The 18,503-nt window shown below is 45.8% G+C and overlaps 1 protein-coding gene across 2 annotated transcripts in view; it reads left to right on the top strand.

Moving 5' to 3' along the window:
• The window catches only part of Bcap31 (B cell receptor associated protein 31), a 40,272-nt gene extending 22,420 nt beyond the window's left edge, over nucleotides 1-17,852 (top strand). For both annotated transcript variants that reach the window (XM_075958559.1, XM_075958558.1), the window contains exons 6-9: nucleotides 13,980-14,115; nucleotides 14,914-15,034; nucleotides 15,786-15,886; nucleotides 17,433-17,852. In XM_075958559.1, the coding sequence (XP_075814674.1) occupies nucleotides 13,980-14,115; nucleotides 14,914-15,034; nucleotides 15,786-15,886; nucleotides 17,433-17,471 (397 nt within the window). In that variant the 3' untranslated portion in view covers nucleotides 17,472-17,852. The remainder of the gene's footprint in view (nucleotides 1-13,979; nucleotides 14,116-14,913; nucleotides 15,035-15,785; nucleotides 15,887-17,432) is intronic.
• The last annotated feature ends 651 nt before the right edge of the window (nucleotides 17,853-18,503 follow it).

The raw sequence follows: 18,503 nt of genomic DNA, 5'->3' as shown, positions 1-18,503 counted from the left end.
ATCACTTTGCCTTTTTTGTTGTTTTTCAGACAGGGCTTTTCTTTCACCATCCTTCCTCAGTTTCCCAGGTACTGGGATTATAGGTGTAAACCATCACGCCTGGCTTTTTTTGTTCTCTGAGTAGTTTTGGAGCCTGTCCTGGCACTAGCTCTGTAGACCAGACTGTCCTCGAACTCAGAGAGATCCTGCCTCTTCCTCCCAAGTACTGGGATTAAAGCTATGCACTACCACTGCCTTATTGCCTGGCTCTTATGCACATTTTTAAATATGATTTGTTTGTGTTTGTGTGTGTATTTGTGAATATTGAGGCCAGGGTCAATATCTTCCTCTGTTGCTTTCCATTTTTTTAATTTGAGATGTCTCTTTATTTATGGTATTTTGTGCTCTAACAGGTAAAGCTTGCCTGAAGATCAGAGTGCAGAGCTAAGCCTCTAAATCCAGGTGGTGGTGGCACACACCTTTAATTCCAGGACTTGGGATCACGCACCTTTAATCTTAGCACTAGGGAGGTGGAGACAGGAAGGGATATGACTGGGCGGAGAGAGGAAATAAGGTAGGAGGAGACAGGAGTTCACTCTTTGATTTTTAGTTTGAGGATTTCATTGAGGTGGCTTGCTCCTTCTCTGATCTTCCAGCATTTACCCCAATATCTGACTCTGGTTTTTTATTATTAAGACCAATTAGATTCGTGCTACATTTAATGAATCTGAAACTCACTTTTTCAACTAGTCTGGCTGGCCAGAGAGCTCTAGGTAGATTTGCATTTACCCCTCTTCCCTTTGCCCTGCACTGGGGTTATAGGCATGTTCCACCATGCCTGATTTTTACATTGGTGTTGGGGATCTGAACTTATGTTCTCATGTTTGCAAGTACTTTGAACATTGAACCATCTCCCAAACTCCTCTAAATATTTTTAGTGGATGATTGGTATGTATGTGTATTCCTGTGTGGACTATCAAGAGTAATGTCTCTTTACTGTATCAAATTTAATCGTGTTATGAGAATCATTTTTGGAATTTTTAGCAAACCATGGAGCATTACCTTGTTTAGGAAATTGTTGGATTGTTCCACAAAAAGGCAAATAAAGTAGCAGAGTGGGAGATAACACACTGAGTTGCCCTTAGTGTAGCATGTTTGAGTCAGGGCAGAGAGATGCTCATGTTCTGTGGGAACATAGCTGGACATCAGACACCTTCACATTGTTGGGTTATCTGCTTGTATGGGCAGTAGAACGGGTATTAGAGGTCAGAGGGCTTGTGTTCCCATGCCCATGCTTTTCTTCCAGCAGCATTTTGGCTTTAAATAAGCAGTCTTCCTCTCTCACACCCAGTCTTCAACAAGGGCTTATCTAGGACATTGGTCAGCTGCAAGATGTCCGTGTGTGTCGGGGGGTGGAGTATGTGTCTGAGCCTAGTGTGTTTTATTCAGGTTCTAGCTGAAACCAAGAGGAACTGTAACAATCCTTTTATGTATCGTGAATTCTAGTTGGTTTTAATAATAAAAACTCACTCAGAGTCAGATATTAGGGGGTGAAAGCTGAAAGATCAGAGAAGCTGAGCAGCCAGCCGCTAGTTCTCACCTCTATAAAATCCTCAGACCGAATGTGGTATCCTGTCTCTACAAGTCCTCAGACTGAATCCTGAATACTGTCTCCTCCCGCCTTATATTCCTCTCTCTGCCCAACCATCTTTATTCCTGTCTTACCTCCCTAGTGCTGGGATTAAAAGTATGTGCCACTACTGCTTGGCCTATATGACTGACTGGTGGCTCACTCCGCACTCTGATCTTCAGGCAAATTTCATTTGCTAGTTCATTAACAAAATATTAGGTGGGCCTTTGTATATAGAGGACATTCATGAGAGACTGCCATACCCAGAGTTCATGCCTGATGCTAGATATGGTCCAGATAACAGATTCCTTGCAATGATGAAACTTTTTAGGATTGGATGAGTGAGTTAAGCTCATGTCCAGCTTCAGATCACACAGTAAAATACTTTTTCCTGGCTTTTGGTAGGCAGGTGTTGGCCTGGTCTGGGAGGTAAACTCCACTATCTTGTTTGCATTAGTATTGTAAGAGGTTAGTAACTGTAATATCTTATTGACTTTCATATATCTGCAGATCAAAACAAAATGGTAGCACATGTTTATTAAAGGAACAGAAGGCTTTTTGTAGTGCTAGAAATTGAACCCAGGGTCTTTTGCATATTAAATAAACTCTTCTTAACTGATTTTGACCTTCATCTCACCCAAATGAGACTTTAAATGAGCAAAAATAGGAAAATGCTCTCTAAAATGTTCTCTGACCACTTGGTTCTTTTTTTTTTTTTGCTTTTTTTAAAAAAGATTTATTTATTTATTTATTATGTATACAACATTCTGCCTCCATGTATGCCCGCATGCCAGAAGAGGGCGCCAGATCTCATTACAGATGTGGTTGCCAGGAATTGAACTCATGACCTCTGGAAGAGCAGTCAGTGCTCTTAACCACTGAGCCATCTCTCCAGCCCATCTATGACCACTTGGTGTATGTGCATATATGTGTGGGGATATGGAGGCCAGAGGAGGACATCAAGTGTCTGACTCGGTCACTTTCCCTTGAGATAGGTCTCACTGAGCCTGAAACAAGGCTGGCATTTAGTGTTAGTGGCGGACAAGTCCCCCCAACCCCCCCTTCTTTGTTTCCTCACAGTACTAGGATTATAGGTACGTGTAGCCATTGCCTGCTTTTTGATTTGGGGTCTAGTGTCCGAATTTAAATTCTCATGTTTATACAGCAAGCATTCTTATCCACTGAGCCACTACTCTATCCCTGTTTATAGCTGCACTTCTTTTTTCCTTTGAGATAGTCTCACTATGAAGCCCAGGCTGGCTTCAGACTCAAAGATTCACTTGCTTCTGCCTCTCAAGTGCTGAGCTTAAAAACATGCACCACCATGTCAGCAAAAGCCAGTCTTGCATATACCTTTCCAGATCCTTCTATACATAATATCAATCTTATTAATCATTAAGCATTTTAAGACAAGGCACATAATAAAGTTTTACATTTCTGCAAGGAAGAAGTTAACATTCAGAGTAGTTCAGAAGCCTCTCTGACTCCCGGATCTTGTCACTGGCTGTGTTGAGGTTTGAAGTTTTGAATGCTTTGACCATGAACATGGAATTTTTTTCTCCTGAGAAATCTACCTCATTTTGAAAAACAGATCAAGCTTTACCTGCTCATTCCTATAATCCCAGCACAGGGGTGGCAAAGGCGGGAAGATGTTCAATGTCAGCCAGGGCTCTATAGGATTAGAAGTTACCCCCTCCAATGCAGTACACATTCCTACCTTTACATTTCAAGAACTGTATACTTTTACAACATTTTCCCTTCATATTAATAGCTATTTCTCAGGGGCAGAGGGCATGGCTAGTGGTAGAGGGATTGCCTGTTCGGCACGAGATTTCGGGTTTCAGTTTCATGAGCAAAACCACAAAAAAATGTTCTTAAACCTTTTTTTCCCCCAGGATTTTCAAGACAGGGTTTCTGTGTGTAGCTCTAGCTGTCCTGGAAATCACTCTGTAGACCAAGCTGGCCGCATAATCACAGATATCCACCTGCCTCTGTTTTCCAAGTACTGGGACTAAAGGCGGCGTGTACCACCACCGGTCGGCTGCTAACTTGAATTTTTAAGCTAGTTTATTGTGAGTGCTTTCCCAGGACAGCTCATCTGTCTCCAGCATTGCCTATCTACCAATTTCCAACTGGTGGATACAAAGCTTTTGGATGGAGATAGATAGATATATAATATTAATCAGTGGAAAATGTTTCTCAATTGTCATTTTTCTATGCCTTAGCTAATCTGACCTTGTTTGAGTTTCCTGGTCCTTTTTGGGATGTCTGTGTTGCCCCTGTTCTCTCTTTGCCTTCTGTGTTCTTTTATTTAATTTTAATTTTTTTTAAAAAACTTTTTTGTTATACATACCAGTCCAAGTTCCCACTTTCTCCACTCCTCCCATTCCCTCCACTTACCCCCGTCCCGCATTCCACCCCCCATTTACTCCACAGAGAGAGTAAGGCACATTGCTTTGGGGAAGGTCGAAGACTATAGGCTGAGCAAGGTATCCATCCAAAGAGAATGGGGTCTCAAAAAGCCAGTACAAGCAGTAGGGATAAATTCTGGTGCCAAGCCGGGCGGTGGTGGCGCACGCCTTTAATCCCAGCACTTGGGAGGCAGAGGCAGGTGGATCTCTGTGAGTTCGAGACCAGCCTGGTCTATAGAGCTAGTTCCAGGACAGGCTCCAAAACCACAGAGAAACCCTGTCTCAAAAAACCAAAAAAAAAAAAATTCTGGTGCCAATTCCAGTGGGCCCTCAGTCTGCCCCAGCCATGCAACTGTCAACCACATTCAGAGGGTCTAGTTGGTCCTATGCTTATTCCTTCCCAATCCAGCTGGTAGACTGTTTCAGTGGTATGCCCATCATGGTCTTGACTTCCTTACTCATATTCTCATTCCTCCCACTCTTCAACTGGACTTTGGTAGTTCAACCCAGTACTCTGATGTGGGTCTCTGTCTCTGCTTCCATCAGTTGCTGGATGAAGCTTTTATAGTGACTTTTTCCCCCTTCAGGACATTTTCTTGATATAGTGACATTTAAGATAATCATCAGTCTGACTACAGGACAAGGCCAGTTTGAGCACCTTCTCCTCCATTGCTTAGGGTCTTAGCTGGGGATATCCTTGTGGATTCCTGGGAATTTCTCTAGAGTCAGGTTTCTTGCTAGCCCCATAATGGCTCCCTCAGTCAAGATATCTCTTTCCTTGCTCTCATCTCTGTTCTTCTTCCACCTCGACTATCCCATTCCCTCAAGTTTCCCCCTCTTCCATTTTCCCCTCTTCCCCTCTCACCCTCCCTTCTTCCCCCACCCCCCATGCTCCCAGTTTTGTCAGGTGATCTTGTCTATTTCAACTTTCCAGGTGGATCTATATATGTTTTTTCTTAGGGTTCATCTTGTTACTTAGCTTCTCTAAAATCATGAGCTATAGGCTCAGTATCCTTTGTTTATAGTTAGTATCCACTTATGAGTGAGTACATACCATATTCATCTTTTTGGGTCTGGGTTACCTCACTCAAGATAGTGTTTTCTATTTCTATCCATTTGCATGCAAAATTCAAGATGTTATTTTTTTTTTACAACTGAGTAGTACTCTAACGTGTAAATGTACCACATTTTCTTATCCATTTTTCAGTTGAAGGGCATCTAGGTTGTTTCCAGGTTCTGGCTATTACAAATAATGCTGCTATGAACATAGTTGAACAAATGTCTTTGTAGTATAATTGAGCAGCTTTTGGGTATATGCCCAAGAGTGGTATTGCTGGATCCTGAGGTAAGTTGATTCCAAATTTTCTGAGAAACCATGATACTGGTTTTTAAAGTGTTTGTACAACTTTGCATTCCCACCAGCAATGGATGAGTGTTCCCCTTACTCCACACCCTCTCCAGCATAAGCTGTCATTGGTGTTTTTGATCTTAGCCATTCTGACTGGTATAAAATGGTATCTCAGAGTTGCTTTGAATTACATTTCCCTGATGGCTAAGGATGTTGAACATTTCCTTAGGTGTCTTTTGGTCATTTGAGATTCTTCTGTTGAGAATTCTTTATTTAGTTCTGTATCCCAATTTTTTTTTTGATTTTTTTTTTCAAGACAGGGTTTCTCCGTAGCTTTTGGTTCCTGTCCTGGAACTAGCTCTTGTAGACCAGGCTGGCCTCGAACTCACAGAGATCCGCCTGCCTCTGCCTCCTGAGTGCTGGGATTAAAGGCGTGCGCCACCACCGCCCGGCCTTTGTATCCCAATTTTTATTGGGTTATTTGGAATTTTGAAGATTAGACCTTTGTCTGATGTGGGGTTGGTGAGGATCTTTTCCCATTCAATAGGCTGCCTTTTTGTCTTATTGAGTGTATCCTTTGCTTTACAAAAGCTTCTCAGTTTCAGGAGGTCCCATTTATTGTTGCTCTCAGTGTCTGTGCTACTGGTGTTAGATTTAGGAAGTGGTCTCCTGTGCCCATGCATTGAAGGCTACTTTCCACTTTCTCTTCTATCAGGTCCAATGTAGTCGGATTTATATTGAGGTCTTTATTTATTAATTTCTTCCATTTTTTGTTTGTCTTTTCCTTCATTTCTTTAAGGGAGTTTTTCATTTCCTCTTTAAAGGTCTCCATCTTCATAAAGTTAAGTTTAAAATCATTTTCTTCTGCTTCTTCTGGTTAGGATGATCAAGTCTTCCTGTTGTGTGACCACTAGGTTCTGGTGTTACCACGTTACTTTTTAGGTTGTTGGAGGAATTCTTGCATTGGCGCCTACCTATCTCTTCCTTCAGTTGGTGCCAGCAGTGTCTTTGCATCTTGGTTCATTCAATCCTTGCAGTAGCTGTCTTTGTCTTTGGAAACTGTTCTTGGTTTGCTCTATACTGTCACTGTCTGTGTCTCAGGGAGCCACTGAGGTCTCTCTTAGCCTGCTTTCTTGCTCTTCTCTTCTGGTTCGCTCTCTTCTTGGTCTACTCTGTGTACTCACAGCTTGTGCTTTAGAGTCCTCTCTTGGTCCTCTCTCGTGGTCCTCTCTCGTGGTCCTCTCTGTGTAGTTGCAGTTTGTGTTTCAGCATTCCTCTGAGGTTGCGGGGGTGGGGGTTGGAGGGTTTGGGGGCGGAGTGGGACTTGTAGCTTTCAGGGTCTGATGTATGGGATGGGGTGTTGGAGCGGTCTACCTGCAGGAAACTCACCTGCCGTCTGGCTATAGAAGTTGAGATAGGTGGAGGAGGGGCCCGAGTTTTGCTTCATTATGGAGGGCCTAGAGAGAGGGGTGTTTCGCTGGGTGGCTGGTCACTCACTTCTTGGTCCTCTCTGTGTAGTACCAGGCTGTGTTTTAGACTTCCACTGAAGTTGCAGGAAGATAGGCGAGTTTGGGGGTGGGATGAGGCTAGTAGCTTGTGGGGTCGGGTGGATGGGGGCAGGTATTGGGGCAGCCTACCTACAGGAAACTCTCTTACTGGCTGGCTAGAGAAGCTGAGGCAGGTGGGGGAGGGTCTCAGGGTTTTGCCCTGAATGGAGGACCTAGAGAGTGGGGTGTCCCACCAGGTGACTGGTCACTCACCTCTTGGTCCTTTCTATATTATAGCAAGCTTTGTTTCAGCCTTCCACCAGGGTTGTAGGAGGATAGGCGTGTTTGGGGGCAGGGTGGGGCTTGTAACTTGCAGGATCCGGTAGATGGGGGATATTGGGGCAGCCTACCTGCCTTCTGTGTTCTTACTTCACCGGGAGGAGCTGGACAGTCCCTGGTTGATAGAGTGGGGTAGATGGGTCAGGAGAGACAAAGGGCAAGATCTCTCAGTGGTGGACAGTTATTTAAGTAGTGCTATGTCTGGTCAGCTTCATGAATTTAAAGATTTTTTTGTAAGAGTATATGGGTTGGAGGAAAGCAGGAGAATCTAGGAGTGAAAAATCATCACGAGAAATGCAGGTGACTGAACTAAGGCAGTAATAGGAGTCAGGAAGGATGTTGTTGTCGGGGTTTCTGTCCTGCCGATTCCTGCAATTGTTAAGTCCCAAAGAGGTCTACATTAGTTATAAACTGATTGGCCTCATAGCTCAGACTTCCTATTAACTCTTATAACATATATTAGCCCATTATTCTTGTCTGTGTTAGCCACGTGGCTTGGTACCTTATTTGATGAGGCAGTCACATCTTGCTTCTTCTGTAGCTGGGTCACGACTGTAGACTAGGACTTTCTTCTTCCCAGAATTCTCCTGTTCTCATTGACCCATCTCTACTTCCTGGCTGGTTGTCCTGCCTATACTTCCTGCCTGACTACTGACCAATCAGTGTTTATTTAAAATATAATTGACAGAATACAGAGCATTGTCCCACACCAGGAGGTGGTGTGAGAGGCTCTGGCAGCTGGGATGTTCTGCTCTTGAGCATATTGAATGAGAGGACCTGGTCACTGGCTAGAAAGGGAGCTTGGCTGGATGAGTTAGCATACCACCATGTTACTTTAATCCCAGCACTCAGGAGGCAGAGGCAGGCAGATGTCTGTGAGTTCCAGACCAGCCTGTCTACAGAGCGAGTTCAGAACACCGAGAAACCTGTCTCAAAAGCAACAACCCCCCCCCCCCCAAAAAAAGAAAGGGAACTCTGTGGACTGCTTAATAAGGGATCTTCTGAGCGAACAGCGCATGGATAGGGACAGCAGAGCACACTGGAAGGACAAGGCAGGCAAGCTACTGGGCACAGACAGTCAGGACTGAGTGTATTCCAGAAAGAGGAAGAGGTTTGGGAGCTGTAAAGGACGGACATGGTTTCTGTTAGGCCAAAGTTAGAACCACAACAGAGTCACCATTATCCTTTGTGTCCACTGGCAGGAGCCTCTCCTAAGTGTTCTATTGCTCTATCTAGTTTTCCTGTTCTGTTGTGCCCTGATCTTTCTGACATGTCACCTTGGAGAGCCTTGAGTGTTATGCCTTTTTTTCTTTTGGAGCATGGCTAGTTTGATGCCCTATATCTTCCTTATTTTCATGGCTGCTGGTACTTGAGCTTGAGAGACCTTGGGCAATGGAAGCTCTGATACTACTTGCTTCACCTGGTCTTGCCTTGGCATCTCCTGGTTGTGGTTCCTTGTCAGGGTAGCCATCTCACCTTTTCTTCAATAATTGAGACATATTCAGAGTATCCCCGGGCCATGCCACATTGTAGACTGTAGGCTAAACTGTAACAGCATAAAATCAGCAGGTGGCACTGTGACACCAGGGCTCTACTTGGCATGGGGCTGAAGCGTAGAAGAACTTGGATATACAACTTATGTCTGAAGGGATGGCTTCTCAGCTGAGGCTCTTCTGAGCCACATCATGGGACTTTTCAATTGGACTTGGTCCTTTTCCCATTTCCTGTTCATGTTTTTCTCCTGTTTGCTCACTGAGGTAGATAGGTGAAAAGTCCCTGTGAGCCATGTTTCTTTACTTGATGTATTTATTTGGCCTGTTTCTCTAGAGGCCAGAGAGAGATTCAGCTTCTCTTGCCTTCTCTTGTTTACTCGGCCTTTTATGAAAGCATTGTAGCCCCGCTGAGCATCCAAGAATATTTTACCAAGAACACCAAGTTGAGTTCAGGTATTTGGGTGCCAAGGACACATCTGTATTCCGTTAAGTGTTGTTCTCTGGGCTTCATGTCTATGCTTGGATTTAGGATTTAGTTAATCTGAACCCTGAGCTGTTGTCAATGAGTACCCTAGACCTTTAGAAATTCTCTTTGACTCTTTGGTTGTTACTTATGCTTTTTATTTTTGTTTGTTTTTTTGAGACAGGGTTTCTCTGTGAAACAGTCCTGGCTGTCTGGAACTAGCTCTGTAGACCAGGCTGTCCTCAAACTCACAGAGATCTGCCTGTCTCTGCCTCCCAAGTGCTGGGATTAAAGGCGTGCGCCCCCACCTTACCTGTGTTTTTTTAAAAAAGTGAGTAGGTATGAACAGTTAATGTAACAGTGTTCAGAAGATAAAACAAAGCAATGCATGATCGATAACACGGCAGGAGTAGAGGCCATGAAATAATCATTTCTGATTTCTGTAGGCTGATGTGTTTTAGGATCAGAGTACGGCAATTCTCGAGCTTGTCCTTGTTCACCATATACCACACTCAGTTCTGGGGGCCTTAAGACAGTGCCCGAGAGGTGACTAGCAAGTGGGATCTGGATGCGTAGCTAGCTCAGTGTGAGAAAGAGCAGTAAAATAGTCCAGAAAGCTCACTCCGAGGCTGGCAAATGCTGGAAAGGGCCTAATCTGTCTTGCTGGGGCCCTAAGGTTTGGGGAGGAGGGCAGAGAGCTTAAGGTAGTGAATTGAGTTTTACATGTAGCTTCTCAGCTTCCACTTCAGCCATAGCCCAGCTTGCTCGCTAAAAGAGTGTGAGCCAGCACCCCTGCTGCTTGTTCTATCTTCTCTTTTGTTAGATAGTGTGGTAAATGCTATATCAGCTTGTCCTCCTCCCCTCCCCCAGTGCCAGGCTGCCAGATAGACATGGGTTTTGCAAGAAAAAAATGGGCAGGTTTGGACCTGACAAGCAGCCTCAAACACGGCCCTTCCCCTGTCCCAGGAGTGAAATTAGGTCACCTGGAAAGTTTCTTTTTATTGTACCTGGTCTGGGAGAGCAGAGATGGCTGCTATAGGGCCAGCCTAAGGTATTTGTAAGCGTGATAGGGCAATCCAATAACTGAATATCCTGAGAAAGTGGATACAAGAGCCTGGAGTGTACTGGGGGCTGCTGTGGAAGCATCAGAGGGTACCTCTGCAACAAGAGTTTCCTAAGGGAGGTGGTAGTTGAACTGGCTAAGAAAGGATATGGTGGTTGATGTATAGAACGAGACATGTTTAAAGGATGGTGATGGCTTGGCATTACTTCCATACAGTGGGTCAAGCAGAGGAGAAACCAGTCAAATTTGTCAGCTCTGTGGTGGATGTGAATTCTGTACAGATGCCAGTAGGCAAGAGGCACTGGCAGTGGGATGACTAGAGGGTATCCTCTCTAGAGTTGCTATGGAAAGCGCTGAATAGTGACTTGGGGTCAGGAACAAGGAGGACAGAGTCCGAGACAGCTTACATGCTTGGAAGTACAGCAGGAACACACTTGGCAGTGCCCTCTGATGGAGTAAGGGAAGACCCATCTTGGCAGGCTGTGTTTGGAGTGTTTGTGATAAAATCAGAAGCTGATGTTTAGTAGGTAGTTTAATTGTGAGTCTGGTAGCAGATAAACACTTTAGGAGATAAAGTTAGCTGGAGGAAAATCTAGAGTACAGAGTAGACACTTGAGGAACATGGCAGACATCTTAAAAGTGACCTGTTAGTAGCAGCGTATGTTACAGAGTACATATCCTCTGAAAATTCAAGAGTGGTTGGAGGATGCAAGGGCAGGGAATAAGTGGGAAGGAGAGAAGATGGATATAACTGGAAATGGCAAGAAAGTTGATGAGGAGAAATTGTAGGCAAGGGCATGAGATGCAACATACAAGGGAAAATGACCCCCAATCAGCCTTGAATGGATTAGAGGCATAGCTCCAACACAGGTGGTACGAAAGAACTGCACTGTGTATGTTGGTGCCAACGAGGGTGTTCTGGAAGGGAAGTGGGAAGTGTCCATGACAGTTAGCCAGAGGAAGGAAAATCCGGACCTCATTGTTATTGTTGTTGTCTTCTTAATGGCTGGAAACCAAAGGCCAGAATTGTGAGCAGACATTGTCCAAGATCTTATGCTTGGGTATCCTGGTATATCTGGTATATCTTCTGTGGGTATCCTGAACTATCTAGGAAACCCTAGTTTGCCATATCTGAGGAAAGCCTTGGATAGCACAGAAGATAGCTGTTGCATTGTGGTTGTCATTCCTGACAGTACTGCCTTTCTGGTTGTGTCATCTACCACTGGGGTGACAGCTGTGGACACTCCCTAGCAGCTATCTGCCTGTCCAGGTAGGAGTGGGAACCCTTGGTTTTACTCACTCATCTTTGCTAGGACCCAAAAGTGTCCATGGACCCCATCTTTACCATTAGGTGGCATGCATTGGTGTCCCCCCCCACCCCAGCCATTTCTAGATATGGAGTGGGCTTTCTTAAACTTTTAGAGATCTGTTCGGGAACCAGGAAGCTTCTGTGTTGAGAGTTGCTTTTCTTTCTGGCTTCTCTGTTACTTCTGATCACTGTATGTCAGGCCCATGACTTCTTGCTGGCTGTTGGTGTGCTTGGTAACTTCTGCTTTCAGGGCTTCAGCCCAGTGGGGGGCAGGCTGGTGGGCAGCTCGAGGCTGAGGCAGGGAAACCTGAGCTCTAGGCCACGAGGTCTGGGCCGCTAATTTTAGAGAGCACATGTCACTGGAAACTCTCCTCTCCTGCCAGGAATCAACAGCCTGGTTCTCACTGTGCCACCGGAGACCCTGGGAGTGTCTCCCCAAAGCAAGACCTACAAGACCCCTCTCTATTCCACATGTGCATTCCCAAAAAGGGTTCTTCTAGAGCCCTGCAGAGCCTGGGCTGAGGGTGAGAATAGAGCTCTGTGCTTCTGGTTCCCTTGCCTGCCCAGGCTGTAGGTGGAATGACGGAGCGCCAATGCATCATGGACCAGAGAGGCCAGCCCTGGAATAGGCTACCAAGGCTGCTGCTGCTGCTCCTCTGAGCAAGCACTTTTGTTGAAGTGCCCTGGAACAGGCATCAGGCATGTTTTTTTCCTTTTTCCCCAGGCCTCTGCATGCACTTTGCCTGACTCCAAGTGCTGTGGCTAGACTTTCCGAGACATGTGGGAAAGTACTCTCCTTTCTTGGCTGCCTGAGCAGTGTCTTTCTCAAGACTGTAGCAAGTCCTTTTGTCCTCTATCTAGTCTTACTGTTCAGGGACCAGTGCTTATCCCCACTTGCTATCTGTTTACCTTTCCAGATGCTTGAGACAGGCAACAGACACCTGTGTCCTGGTTGGTCTTTCTCTGTTCCAAGTAGTGAAAGACAACCTCAGTTTGAATGCTATTATATACTAGCTACATTATGGCAGCTGGTTGTAAGATGTGTTTGGGAAGGGGGTTTGGAGAAGAGTTTTTTCTACTCATGTTGGGACTTGGAAGCTGAGAGAGAATGTTTTTCAATGCAGGTAAATGGGAATTGGAATTATAGTTATATGAATTTCTGGCTCTTTATCTTAGATATATTGCTTCATCCTGATGAACCACAGTTTTCTGTCAAATGAGGGTAGCAAAAGTAACTACCTCATAAAGTAGCTATGAGGAATTCACTTGGCATGTTGGAAGTGCCCAAATTTGTTTTTCTGACATTGTTCTCTTAGGGAGGCAAGCCTGACCTCGCAGTGAGGTAAACAGTGCTGAGGCTTGTCTAGCACATCTAGGCCCTTACCTGGAAAGTGCTGGTGGTTTAAGATCTTTTTCTATATAGCTAGGCCATGCCTGGGTGTGCTTCTGTTTCCAACTCCTCCCTGAGATACTTCCCAGAGCCCAGTGAGATGATCTTTCAGGGTTCCTGATTCATGAAAGAGTCTACAAGACATTCTTCAGGACAAGCAGATAGTGACTGCCTTTAAAATTTCCTGCTTCATGGAAATGTCTGCTGGAAACTATGGGCCTGATGGATGCCCCAACGGTACAGAGAAACTTTGGGTGACTGTCCAGGCAGCGAGATGTCTCTGTCATTTCTAGAGTTTTGGACTTCTTTTTTACTTAGGTAATATTATATCCTTCTGGAGTCTTTGATGCTGTTGAAAAATAGATAGTTAAGTTGTTTTCCTTTGTTATGATAAAGATAAAATAGATGTAAATATTGTAATTTTACTTGATAACTGTTTTGTTATATGTAATTTTGCTATGTTAAAGTTAAAGCCTTCCTTTTTGTTTAAACAGAAAAAGGGGAAATGATGGAGGAAGGTCATTGGTTAAGTAATAAAGAAACTGCTTGGCCCCATAGGTTAAAACATAGGTAGGAGGAGTAAACAGAACAGAATGCCGGGAGGAAGAGGAAGTGAGCTCAGAGACGCCATGCTCCCCTCTCCCGGGCAGACGCGATAGCTCTGCTCTCTGAGGCACACGCATGAAGCTCAGACCCAGGATGGACGTAGGCTAGAATCTTTCCCGGTAAGACTGATGCTACACAGATTATTAGAGATGAGTTGATTGGAATATGAGGATTAGCCTGTAAGGGCTAGAGTTAATGGGCCAAGCAGTGTTTAAATGAATACAATTTGTGTGTTGTTATTTCGGGGCATAAGCTAGCCAGGCGGCCGGGGTGCTGGGGGACGCAGCCCCACCGCTCCTATTACAACAGGGGGAGGTGGCAGAGGACAATTCCTGGGCCCCACTTTGTGTTGCCAGGTCCAGGCTGGAGGCAGTCTGAACAGGTAGCTGCCAAGAAGCGTTCCTGCCAGGCCGTTTGCTCTCGTGCTTCTTACTTCTCCCTCTTTTTGTAAACAATTGCAGCTTACTTAGACGCCTGGTAACTCTCATCTCCCAGCAGGCCACACTGCTGGCCTCCAATGAAGCCTTTAAAAAGCAAGCAGAAAGTGCCAGTGAGGCGGCCAAGAAATACATGGAGGAGAATGACCAGCTAAAGAAGGTGAGTTAAGTCTGCCTTCTAGACCCACATTTCTAAGGGTCCACAGGGGTCACTATTAGGCTGGGACCCATGTGAGAGTGCTGTTGCCTGATAAAGGAAGTTTTTAGTGGGGAGGGTGTGCCTGTTGAAAGAATCTGGGGTGAGTCTGGTGCCTTCTGTTAGCTGGTAGAGGCACAGTAGAGGAAGAGGGTATACTACTATTGTATCCATATGCTGGTGCCAGTTGCAGTTTTCTCTGATGAGAATAGATCTTCTGGAAGCAGGGACTTCTGTTGGGACTCTCAGCCTCTTATTCTTCAGAAGTTAGCTGTCAGTGCAACACTTCCAGCAACATGGGGCTAATGGACCCCTTGGTACTAGGGAAGAAGCAGAGACCAGTTTGTTAGTCTGTAAGAGGAGGTGAAGTGTTAAGCTAGGAAGGAGAGTGATGGTTTGGAGATGGGTGGGGTGGATAGGAACAAATTTTGGGGGGCATTTGCTACAGGAAGAGAAGGAATAAGAGTAGTTAGGTTATCTGGGCAGAGAGTTCCAGGTGACAGCAAGTTGAGCTCTACTGGTGGGAAGGTAGGTCTAGGGGCCAGGGTAGGCAGAGTGTGTGGCCTATGAGCTTGCAGCAGGTGCCCCTACTGGCTGTTCTCCGTTCCTCAGCAGCTAGCCATAGCCTGGTCCATGCCTAGGAGCTTATAGAGGTCAGTTCTATCTTGACATTTCCAAAAGTGCAAGTAATTGCTGGAGGTAGCTTGAGGAAGTACAGTTCAAAGGAGTGGTCTGGAGATGCTTCACCTTCACTCTCCCTAGGGAGCTGCCGAAGACGGAGGCAAGTTGGATGTTGAGAGTGCTGAGGTGAAGTTAGAGGAGAACAAGAGCCTGAAGAATGACTTGAAGAAGCTAAAAGATGAGCTGGCCAACAGCAAGAAAAGTGAGATTGCCCTCTTGTTACACTCCTGCATACTGCTGCCCCCTTGTATCAAGTATTAATAGTATACTTCATGTGCAAACTTTAGAGTTGGGCAGAAACAAACATAGCATTCTGCACCTTTACACCCAAATGTGACTAAGCAAGCTCATGGCTAGAACATTTTAGTGGTTTAGGGCTTTGAAGAAGCCCTAGCAGCTGCTGTGCATGCTTTAGTAGTGCCTACTAGGGGTTTCTTGTCAAGACAGGCAGGCGGGGGGGGGGGGAACCCCAGGATGCTTGGGAGCTGAGAACAAAAGGAGTGTCAGGAAGAATTTGTGTGGTCTATGCTCCCTTTCTCCCTTCTCTTTTCCTTCTCCTGCATTAAGTCCAGACACATTCAACACTGTAGACATTGGCCACTGATACTCTGTAAGGTATCACTGTCACTTAATGCTGGGATTTTGCTCATGGCCTCTCACTCCTGGCCATTCAAAAGGTCACCCCTCCTGAGAACCATTAACATCCCTCCATTGAAGGGACTCGTAGGGGCGGTGCTCTGACTTTTTGTTCTGTGTACCTGTTGGGTCTTCCCTTCCTTTCACCTCTCTAGTGGAAGACATAGAAGGCAGAGACATTAACAAACACTGGAAGCTGTACAACCTCTTTTGAGACAGACTCAGAACAATTTTCCATGTTATTCGTAGGTAGGTGTTTTTTCTTACATAATCCCAGTCTTTTAATTTCTTCCTGTATTTATTTGTATCATTGCCAGAGCTAGAGAAAGCTGAAAACGAGGCTCTGGCCATGCAGAAGCAGTCTGAGGGTCTTACCAAGGAGTACGACCGTCTGCTGGAAGAGCACGCCAAGCTGCAGGTCAGTGTCTCCCTACCTGTAGGTGTGGGTTAGAGTTTGGGCCAGGGTCCTGCAGCACAGTTCCTAGCGGAGCTGGGGAGCCTGCTGCTTCTTCTATAGGCCTTGCAGTAGGTATAGATGTCTTACTGGTGTTGCTCTCCTGCCCTCCCTTGCTGCCTCTTTTGTTGCTAAGTGTGGGCAGACTCAGCTGCTACAATCCTTCATGCAGGAGGTATGGCATGGTACTAGATGCTGGGCTGGAACCTACTAAGGGCTGCTCATATCAGTAGGTTGGCTCTCTCTGCTTTGAGCCCTTACTACCTTAAATCCAGTGACAAGCCCTTAAAGGGGGGGGGGTACTTATCATTCTAGGCTATTACCAGCTGTGGTAGGGGTTTTATCAGGAACACACTTGGGAAAGCTGGGTGTGGTGGCCACACCTGAAATGCCAGTACTTTAGGAAGCTGAGGCTGGAGAATTGAGAAAATTCTAGGTCATCCTAGACTAGATACTGTGACCCTATCTCAAAAAACAAAACCCTTCAATAAGTAGGGATCTTGTTCTAGCTACCTCTCCTGTGGGATGCAGGGGGAGTAGTGTTTGGCAAGTGAGGAGAAAGCTTCAAAGGGTGCCTCACCTGGTAGGCTCTGGTTGTTTGATCTGAGTTTTTAGGCTAGCCTCACAACTCCAGGTATAGCTGGAAGCTTAGGTGGTCAGGAAGATGAGTGGAAGGAGACAAATAGATATTCCTAGATTTGTTTGGTTTGCATTAGGTAGTGAGTTAGAGGGAGAGCCCAGCCCCACAGGGAGTCCCTGTGCCCTCAGAATATACCAGGCATTTGGAAAGGACTTGGAGGTTGGGGTCTATGTGTCCATGCACATGTCCACACATGACTATGGACACCAGAGGAAAACCTTGGGATCACTCTTCAAGAGCTATCCAACTTATTTTTATGAGACAAGATCTCTTATTGGTCTAGAATTTTTGAAGTAAACTAAGCTGACTAGCTATAGAGATCTGCCTCATATGTCTCCCAACTCTGGAATAACAAGTATGCTCTACTTTACCTGTCTTTTTATGTGTTCTGGGGATTGAACCTAGGTCCTCACGCTTTTATGACAGATACTATCTCCTGACCCCTAAGGATATGGGTTTTAAGAACACCAGTGCGTAGCACACAATGGTGGAAAGGCCCCAAATTGGAACTTATGGTTGGTGGTCTGCTGTGTGCTCTAGAGGAGGTCTTGGTTCTGCTCTCATTGTAGTAAAAGAGAGCTGCAGTTATCACCTCCAGCTGCCACTGCACCTGATGGGGCTCAGTTCCCTGAGGTCCTGCCAATCCTCTCCTGGCAGTAGGTACAGGGTCTTCCCTAGTGGATGGATGGGCTGATACACTCACCCTGGCAAGCTTTTGGGTACTGTTGAGGGTAGGGTACCTTGTTTGCCTGGGTACTTGCTGTTAACAGGAGAGAAGAACCAAGTGTTTGGGGGCATAATACTAAAGGCCCAAGGGCTTGGGGATAGGCTCTGCTAACTTACTTCTTTGGGGTTTCTTTCCTTTTCTAGGCCTTAGTACGTGGTCCCTCGGACAAGAAGGAGGAGTAAAGGCTTGTTTCTCCCCCTCCCTGCAACTGGCTTCCTCCTGATCCGTGCTCACTGTTTACTACTGAGAGCTTACCCTCTCCCTCTGGTACTTGGGTTTATCCCCTTCTACTTCCCCAGTTTTTTTCCACAGCTTACAGATCATTATTTTGACTCCTTTACACATACCTGCCATCAAACCAAAAGGGACCTGATTGTTGCTCATTTGGAGTAATTTGCCATGGTCCTGCCTGGCCAGGGCACTTTCCAGTCCTAGAAGTGTAGAAGAGCACTTGTGACCTGGCCTGCAGTTGAGCCCCATTTATTTTGCTGTATGTCCTTAAGGTGGTTGTGAGGCAGGTAAACTGTTTTATCCTGAGGACAATAAATGTTGTTAGGTTACAAGCTGTTTGTGTCTGAGGTTTTGGGGATGGTTCTGCTTCTGCTCTCTCAAAACTGAAGAGTGTCCAGAAGGTTGCACAGGTTCAGTGTGACATTCTTCCTTTCCTTGGACTTGTTCTTAGTCCTTGAAGAGCAGGCTCACACTTGCCCTCAAAACTCCTGTTTTCTTTGCCCCTGTTCTTCCCCCTCTTGTTCCGCTTCAACCAGGACAACTCCACTTTATGGCTCTTAGGGAGTGTCTGTCTTGTCAGCCTCCCTGGGAGCTGGTAACTGTCTGGAAAGCCAGGTAAACCAGCAGGACTTCCTGGTACTTTCTCTGGGTTCCTATTCATCACATTTGGGACAGATAGAATGTGGCAGAGTGCCACCAGTCATTCGCTGCCCAACCCCCTCCTGAAGGTTTACAGCGTGACCTCTGACTAATGCTGACTGGGAGAGGAGACTGTCCTTGGCAGTGACCTAGAACTAGCTAGGGCAGAACAAGGCTATAGAGAGGGGCTGCAAGGCAATCAAGAAGGGACTGCAGAGTGCTTGTGTCTCTCTACTGCCCACTGGCTATGAAGATTTACAGGATGGGATGGGGTCCTGCCTCTGCACTGACTTGTTTTTCTGACAGGTCCATGCCCTCATTGCTTACTTCCTTAGAGCAAGATC

This window comes from Microtus pennsylvanicus, chromosome X (genome assembly GCF_037038515.1).
Source record: "Microtus pennsylvanicus isolate mMicPen1 chromosome X, mMicPen1.hap1, whole genome shotgun sequence".
In the NCBI taxonomy this organism is placed as follows: domain Eukaryota; kingdom Metazoa; phylum Chordata; class Mammalia; order Rodentia; family Cricetidae; genus Microtus; species Microtus pennsylvanicus.
Note: the sequence above shows the minus strand (reverse complement) of the source record. Positions and strands in the feature narration are given on the sequence as shown.